This window comes from Penaeus vannamei, chromosome 30, assembly GCF_042767895.1.
Source record: "Penaeus vannamei isolate JL-2024 chromosome 30, ASM4276789v1, whole genome shotgun sequence".
Taxonomy (NCBI): domain Eukaryota; kingdom Metazoa; phylum Arthropoda; class Malacostraca; order Decapoda; family Penaeidae; genus Penaeus; species Penaeus vannamei.
Window position 1 is genome coordinate 10,950,590 of NC_091578.1, and position 8,485 is coordinate 10,959,074.

At 42.6% G+C, this 8,485-nt stretch overlaps 2 protein-coding genes across 2 annotated transcripts in view; both read right to left on the reverse strand.

Annotated features, from left to right (window-relative positions):
• LOC113813424 (beta-hexosaminidase subunit beta) overlaps window positions 1–7,750 on the reverse strand; it is a 9,625-nt gene extending 1,875 nt beyond the window's left edge. Inside the window, exons 1-11 of the mRNA XM_070143003.1 lie at window positions 7,609–7,750; window positions 7,085–7,221; window positions 5,330–5,502; window positions 4,843–4,947; window positions 4,030–4,137; window positions 3,296–3,434; window positions 2,482–2,579; window positions 2,041–2,121; window positions 1,452–1,625; window positions 1,056–1,254; window positions 273–474 (exon numbers count right to left, since the gene is read on the reverse strand). Coding sequence (XP_069999104.1) covers window positions 273–474; window positions 1,056–1,254; window positions 1,452–1,625; window positions 2,041–2,121; window positions 2,482–2,579; window positions 3,296–3,434; window positions 4,030–4,137; window positions 4,843–4,851 — 1,010 coding nt within the window. The 5' untranslated portion in view covers window positions 4,852–4,947; window positions 5,330–5,502; window positions 7,085–7,221; window positions 7,609–7,750. The remainder of the gene's footprint in view (window positions 1–272; window positions 475–1,055; window positions 1,255–1,451; window positions 1,626–2,040; window positions 2,122–2,481; window positions 2,580–3,295; window positions 3,435–4,029; window positions 4,138–4,842; window positions 4,948–5,329; window positions 5,503–7,084; window positions 7,222–7,608) is intronic.
• The window catches only part of LOC138867462 (uncharacterized), a 13,054-nt gene continuing 9,844 nt past the window's right edge, over window positions 5,276–8,485 (reverse strand). The window contains exons 5-8 of the mRNA XM_070143295.1: window positions 8,329–8,363; window positions 7,609–7,751; window positions 7,085–7,221; window positions 5,276–5,502 (exon numbers count right to left, since the gene is read on the reverse strand). Coding sequence (XP_069999396.1) covers window positions 5,276–5,502; window positions 7,085–7,221; window positions 7,609–7,751; window positions 8,329–8,363 — 542 coding nt within the window. The remainder of the gene's footprint in view (window positions 5,503–7,084; window positions 7,222–7,608; window positions 7,752–8,328; window positions 8,364–8,485) is intronic.

Here is an 8,485-nt window from a genome sequence, read left to right on the forward strand (position 1 = left end):
TTTCTATGAGTCTTTCTTTTCTTCTTTTTCTTCCAAATAACATATCAATAATCAATAAATAACATAATCAATAAATCCCGAAGTCTTACAAATCTTGAAAAGTCTAATAAATCCCGAAAAGTCTACTGAATAACGCAGTCTAATACATCCCGAAAAATCTAATCAATCCCGTAGTCAAACATATCATAAAAAATCTGATAAAACCTGGTCTAATAAATCTCGAAAGGTCTCGAAAATCCCGAAAAGTCCAAACACATTTCATTCCCGGTTACCTGAGCATCCTACACCGGTGCTGGTCCAGCCTGTACGCGGCGTCGTCCGTGGAGGGAGCCTCGCTCACCGGCAGGGACCACAACCGCTCTGCCGCGGCGGAGGCCCTCGGCCACAGCCTCGGCAGGAGGTTTGTGGCGTCCACGTATTCACCCCACATGGCTGCCTCTCCGCCTAGCACGAGGGATTTCTGTTCGGCTGTCCCTGAGGGTGTAGAGGAGGTGGGTTGGGTTTTGGTGTCTGGGTAGTGGTGATTGTAATAATGATGATAACAATGATGGTAATAATAATAATAGTAATAATAATGATGATGATAGTAATAATAATAATGATAATAATGGCAGCAGCAACAGCAGCAGCAGTAGCAGCAGCAGCAGCGGCAGTAGTACTAGTAGTAGTAGTAGTAGTAGTAGTAGTAGTAGTAGTAGTAGTAGTAGTAGTAGTAGTAGTAGTAGTAGTAGTAGTAGTAGTAGCAGTGGTAGTAGTAGTAGTGGCAGTAGTAGTAATATTAAAAAAAATAATAATAATGATGACAGTGATGATAATAACGATGATGATAATAATAATGCCAATGAAAATAGTAATAATAATCCGGGTTTGGAAACATGCTCTTGCTTGTTTATTGTGCTCCTGTTTGCACCACCCACTGTTTGCGGGAAAAGAAGGCTACCTCGACACCACACATGACAGTTGGTGACGGGCGACAGGGTATGGTTCAAGTCTTTGGAGAATTTTTAAACTAACATCTCCACCGAACGCAAAAACAAAATCCCAGAAAGTCTTACCCTGAAAATCAGTGGGGTCGCAGTTGTAGAAGTTCCTCCAGTCTTGGCCGTAGGTGATGTAGTTGATGTACCAGCAGGAGGAGAGGATAATCTGGTGGCCAGCCTCCGTCAGGTCGTGGACATAGTCTCTCCAGCCGCGCATCTTGTTGGGCGAAAGAGACACGTCCTTCCATACTTGCACTACGCTCGTGTTGGCCATCTGAGAAGAGAGAAAGAGAAATGGCCTAAGCAATACAAACTTCCCGAAGCTAAATTTTCTTTTAAAAATGCTATAACTTCTAATCGCTTGACATACTTACAAAACTTACAAAAAAAAGAAAAGAAAATAAGATGAAAAGAAAACAACAAGAAAAAAACAACATAATTGACACTTAACACAATCATAACCAAACCGACCTTTGTGCCCCGGTCAGCTGGATCTTGCCAAGTAATGTATTTGATGGGCGTGAGGTCAGCCAACTCTAGCACCTCGTCCACATAGTGCTGCTCGACCTGGCCAATCTCGGTGTAGTTATGACGTTCCATGAAAGCCCGGACAACTGGCGAGCTCAACCAGCAGGCTAAGAACACCTTCGGGAGGAGATACATTCGAGATTGCAAGAAATATTCTCAATCATGAAGCACAACTTACTTTATAATCTTTTACTCGTATGTGAATAAAAAGTGTGGATTAGATTTATCAACTGCACTGAAATGCACTATACCTTTCGATATCACGCATTTATAGAATTACGAATATATAGTAACGAAGAGGTAATTTCATATATCGTGCACTGTGAAATTAATTTTCATTCATACTTTTTCTCGTTTGTCACAACTGAATCCTTCATTCATGTGATAGGTAGGATGAATATAAATTAACAATATAAATAAATAAATCTATAAAATTTCCGTGATCTTCTTGACTAGGAAATTTATCTTGGTCACAGAGCAGGTGATTTCTGAAGACGACACGAAGTCACTGAAGAACAAGGAGCTACTTTACCTCGTCGAGACCCAAGTGAATGTACCCGTCTACGAACGTGTGTTTCAGGTCCACCAGGAAAGCTTTGACGAAGTCATAAACCTGGAAAATAAATAAGATGATAAATAAAAGTCAGTCTAAATTAGAACTGTTAGTATCTCCAAATTATTTTCTGTTGTTATATGATTCAGAAGTGAAGACAGAAACTGAGGTTACCCACTGTAGAACTGGACATACAGTATGGAGAAGTTTCATAACTAAATTGAGAAGTTTACTTAATATTACAATCTGAAGTTCTTTTGAGAATGTAGCACTAACCCAGTGTGATGATTACTACCTGCCACCAGTTAACAACTAAAACTGTTTTTTTTAAAAGTTGCATACATACCAGGTATACAATATATACATATATACTCACGGAAATATAAACTGTCAATAATAAAAAAAAGGAATCCAAAATACCTGTGGGTTAGTGGGGTCGAAATTCTCATATGCCGCGTGGAGGGGGTAGTTGGGGGTCCCCGCGTTCTGGCCGTCACCATAACACGGGGTAAGCAAATCTACGGGAAAACACACCCAAAAGGTTTTCGTAAATGAAGCTTTCTTATATAGGAATTTCTTGCTTGCTGGTGGAATTTTTGAGAGAACCTATATCTATTGCAAATTCTCCTTGTTCTACCAGCCTTTTTATGTTACAAATGTGTAGATAGCAGAAATCTATAGGAAACAGAATACGTAGAAAATTTCTCAAGTAATCAGTTAAAAACCTCACTTCCTATCCCTATAATTACTAATTTTTGACATAAATATCTAATCAATATTGCTTCATGAATGCAGTGCAGAGACTCCTTTCCCACATTCATATCTTTCTTACAGTCCAACCTTACAGCAATACAAAAAAGACAACATCGAAATTGCATTAGTGTTACAAAATAGATCAAGACCAGCATGGATTTTCTCGAGAAATCGTCAAAATCATCCACATACCAGCCACAAATTTACTTAATAAACACTTTGGCAGCTTCTTCTCTTAAACCCTATATATTTTGTAAATAAACCTCACAGTCCCACATCCACCTGTTCGAATGGCTACCCTTCACACCGTCACGATCTAAAGTTCCCCGAAAATGTCTTGCCACTTTAAACATTTTGGCTTTTTTAATTATCGTTATTTTCGCCTATTTAACCCTTAAGTAAAACCACCTCAATAAACCCTAAACTCTTCTATATCTGGCATCCCACATCAGCCTGTTCGACTTGCTTCTCCAGTACTTACGCGAAAATGCCTTGCCGAAGCCTTGGACATGCCCTGGCGTATCAAACTCGGGGATGACCCTGATGCCCCGATACCTGGCGTAGTCTACGATGTCTGTCACGTCCTTCTGAGTGTATACGTGGCGTTGGGTGTAAGCGCCCTGGGCGGAGAGAGAGAAGGAGGGGTTAGAGGCATACTTTTTTGTCTCGGGAGGTAGTTGGGGATATGCTTATTGGTCTCTGGCGGGAGTTGGGTATACTGCTTTGTCTTTGGAGGTAGTTGGGGATATACACTTTTGTCTCTGGAGGGACTTCGTCTCTCGGGAGTGTGAGTATTTGCTTCTCTAATGATACTGATACTGGGATGTCGAAAGTTAAACTGCTTGCAGAGTCGCCTGCCAGTTGCATTTTCTCCCTATATATCTTAACTGGGTTCCCGGTTATTTAGAAAGGTGTATTTTTCTCTCTCTATCTTTACTGGTTTCCCAGTTGCTTAGAAAGATGTATTTCTTTCTATTTATCTACTCAGGGTTCCCGGCTGTTTAGAAAGATCACAGGTGCCACTTCCTTGATGATCTTGATGAAGATTTACCTCTTGTGTGATATTCTATGACACAAAAAACGACTAGTTTTCCCGACGCTAACCTTGCCCTAACAAACCTTTAAAAACTGAAAAGAACCGATTGAAATGTCTTACTCCTCTCTTTATCACTTATATAAATTTTATTCTATATAAAATGCACAAAAGGAACTTACGTGAAGTGTGAGGTTTGGGAAGATCTTGGACTCATAAGGAAAACTCTGATCGTCTACAATGTGCCAGTGCAAGACGTTCATCTTATTCCATGACATTGAGTCCAACACCTGGAAGGAAAATACTGTGGTTAGGAAACAGATTACAGCAATGCAACATGAAAGATCTTTTATCCCAATTTATTTTTTTCTCTCACTCTCTTTCTTCCCCTGTCCCTCTCCTCTCTTCTTTCTTTCCCTCTCCTACTTTCTTTTACTCTCCCTATTTTCTACCCTCTTTTTTTTTTTACCTCATCCCTCTTTTCCTCTACCTCTCTCTTTCCTTCTCCCCTTTTCTTTCCTTCTGACTATTGGGAGAAGATAGTACATTGGTACAGAGCAAGATTTGTAGGTTTTGAATGGGATATGTTTTATACTAAAATTATATCCAAGTATTCAAACAAAACACCAGTCGAGTACTAAATTAAGCTACCAATTAAATAAAAAACTGAATTTGGGGAGAATAAGATGATGTTTATAGCTTAGAAAAAAATTGTCCCTTCCCCTCTCCCCTCTCTTTCCCTACTTCCCTTCTCCCCCATTCCTTCCGTCCCTCTCCCCCTATCCTCTTCTTTCTTCTCCCCTACCCTCCTTCCCTTCTCCCCATCTCTTTTTCTTCCACTTCCATTCTTCCCATCCCTTTCTCTTCCCCTTCCCTTCATCTTCTTCCTTCGTTCCCTCTTCCCTCCAACTCTCCTTTCCTCTCCCCTTCCCTCCTTCCCACTCCCCATCCCTTCCCTCCCGCCCCTTCCCCTCATCCCCAATGTGTGGCCTCACCTGCAGCATGGTGTTCTTCGGAAGGAAGTGTCTGGCGGTGTCCAGTAGGATCCCTCGGTGGGGGAACCTCGGTGCGTCCTCGATCAGCGTCTCGTTAAGGGTGTACTGAGGGGGAAAGGGCGTGTAAAGATGGATAAAAGGGCGTTGTGGTAGGTTGGCGAATGGGGAATAGGAGGATTGGTGATTTAACGGATGGTACGGAGGGTAAGGTGAAATGGGTGAAAGAACGATGATAAAACGGGAGAAAAATATGATGAGATGGGGAAAACGAGGCTATAATAAAAGGAAGAAGCAAAGATAGAATGAAAAAGTAATGGTAAAAAAAAATACAATAAAACAGAAAAGGCAGTGCTAAAACGCAATACAAAGTATATAACTAAAAACACACGGAAAGAACACGGGTGAGAAATAACCTTTGGAACTCTCAGTAAAATTAACTGGAAAAGCAACGAGAACGAGGACGAGAACGCAGAACATAAGGACTAACGTGGTTATCTCGCTCTGTGATGTGGACCAGCTGGGAGAAAGTCTCGAGTCCTCTCAAGGCGCCCCACACTGTAGGGGCTTGAAGGCGGGCAGACCCCTCGCCCACCACCTGGATCTGGCCCTCTTCCACGCCCACGCTCTCGCCCACGCCCGGCCCGGAGACCTCCAGAGTATCTGCAACACAGGGGGCTCAGGGTTAATTAAGGGGAAGAGGAACATTAAGGCTAAAAATAAGAATTCATAAAATTCCTTTAAGTCTTCTACGGTTTTCCCTTGCTAGAGCTTCTAGTCCTCCCCTTCTTATAATGGCTCCACACTTTCTTCTCTCTCTGCCAACGTCTGTCTTCCTTTCGCCCATTTCATCTCCTTCTCGAATGCTCCTGCTTATCCCTCTCCCTGAGGATGCTACTCTTGTCATTTTATCCACTTCTTTTCTCCCTTCAGGTACCCCTCTTTTCCCCCTTTCTGCGTGCGTCTTCCCCATATTAGCTCTCTTTTTTTTCTTTCCCTCTCCTCTGTCTCTGTCTGTCTCTCCCCCCACTTCTGTATCTCTCTCTCTCTCTCTCTCTCTCTTCCTCCCACCCCCCTTCTTACTCGGTTTCCCTCTCTTTCTGCCTCCCTCCCTCCCATTGTCTCAATTTCTCAATTTCTCCCTCTCTCTTTGCCTCAATCACTCACTCCCTCCCTCCCTCTCTCTTTACTTCAATTTCTCCCTCTCTCTTTACCTCAATCACTCCCTCTCTCTCTACCTCCCCCCTTCCTCTCTCTCTTTCTCCCTCCCTACCTCTCTCTTTTCCTCCCTCCCCCCTTCCTCTCTCTCTTCCTCCCTCCCCCCTTCCTCTCTCTCTTCCTCCCTCCCACTCTCTCTCTTTGCCTCAATCCCTCCCTCACTCTCTGCCTACCTTTCTCCTCTCCCTCTCTGCCTACCTTTCTCCTCTCCTCGCTCCCTCCCTCCTTCGCATTACGTCAGCTTCTATCTCCTCTTCTTTTAACTTTCTCCTTTAGCCTGCCACTTTCTCTTACTCTCCATTTCGGCGCTCTCCCTCCCCCACACCATCCCTTTCTCCCTCATCCCCCTCCCCTTACCCCCCCCCTCCCCGCCACACTCCATTAACAAACACTTACCCCATAATCCTTCGTTTAACCCTTTAGTAAACATCCCTCCTTACATAACACCATCGTTTCCCTTTGTTGTAACCCTTGCTTGTGCATTTTACGACATGCAGTTCCTTGCATCATTCTCCCGCTGATATCGTCAGATCTCTCTCTCTCTCTCCTCCGTTTTCTTTTATTGTCGACTGTTCTGCCGCTTCCGTTCTATATTCTCATTATGTTTGATATCTTAATCTGCAGTCCAATCTTTTTCCTTTCCCATTTTAAAGATGAATCTTTTCTTCACTGCGAGTAATTACGTTATGTCTATCAGTCTCTAGATTGTTTCTTTTCGTTCATTGTCTCTGTTTTTTGTTTTAGTCAGGAGACTTCTTGAATAAAAACCATGGAATTTCATGGACTTTGAAACCCACAAACTCTAATAGTTAATATACACCATACCTTAACATTCCCTCTCTCTCTCTCCCTCTCCTCATGCTCTTCATTCTCCCTCTCTTCCTCTTCTTCCTCCTCCTTCCCCACATGCTCCCCCCCTCTCCTTCGCTACCTCCATCCTCCCTTCCTCTCTCACCTCGCTCCCTTCCCGTTCTCCCTTTCCTCGTCCCTTTCCCACTGAACAAGTTACAAACAAGTAGCAGCTTACAAGCCTCATAATCCGGCTGGAGGTTCAGGTGCGGCGTGTGGTCACAGTCAGAGGCCACGGTCACCACCAACGAGGGTAATACGGGCAGGCTTGGGTCAGGGGTGGCTTCTGGGTCAATCAAGGTCAGACTGTGATACCTGCGAGAAAGATAAATGTGTTGATAGATACTTTAGCTGTAAGATTTTTTTTTTTTTTTTTTTACAACTAGATAATTCGTGATCACATGCCAGGAAGTGTACACCTACTACGGTGGGTATATCTAAATACATTTCTTTATAACTGTATTACGCTACTTGTCATAACGGATAAATAATAATGAAATAAATACATCAAACTTATATGATTAGAATTACAGGGAACAATACACGGGGAGACAACAATTACCAGTGAATGTGATGTTTTATAGCAACTGAATTTGACGTTCAGAAAATCTACTGCAAGTTCCGTTCAGTTACGGTGGCAGTCTCTTTCAACCTCTATCAATGTAACAATTTGTCATATATTCCTTTTCGGCATAGGCCTACCTCTCGACTGCTGCATCGATGACGTCACAGCCTTTCAAGTTGGCGGTTATGGTGAAGGTACTTGGGTCTATGGTGACTTGGCGGGGGTCCTGTCTCCAGTGGTGGGGCAGGGGCCATGGTGACCCGGGGGGCGACTCCACACCCTACGGAAGAGAGAAGAACGGGTAAGAACAAGGTAAGGAAAGAGAGAAGAACGATTAAGAACAAGGTAACGAAAGAGAGAAGAACGGTTATGAACAAGGTAATGAAAGAGAGAAGAACGGTTAAGAATAAGGTATGGAAAAAGAGAAGAATTATTAAGAACAAGGTAACAATAGCTAGAGGCATACATAACGTTACAAAGAATAGCTGTAATACCAGGTGATAATGACAATCATATTTTACAAAATTACAATCCTTGTGAATTATCGTTATGGAAGGGATAATGACATTAGCGATAAACATCAAGACACAAAACCAAGAAAGAAAAACAACAACAAACAACCACCTCTCTAATCATCACAAGAATAACAAGTAATATCACCGATTTCATCATAATCCGAAAACCTCACAATGGAACACGCAACTTATTTTTTTTTTTACACATGCGCAGGACCACAGCAACGGCAAAGTTCCGATTCATTCAAGCGTTAGGACACACCAGGTAGTCATCCTTGCGTAACGATGCAGTCACCTCGAGATTTTCCGCTGTCTGATATTACCAGGAATCTCCCTTCATACTACTTTGCGGTCAGGGACGACTTTGATGGCACTTCCTGGACCAAGCACATTAGAAAAAAAAAGAAAAGAAAAATGAGTGATTAAAAAGAAGAAAAAAATATAGATAGATAGATAGATAGATAGATAGGTTAGGTTAGGTTAGAGAGAGAGAGAGAGA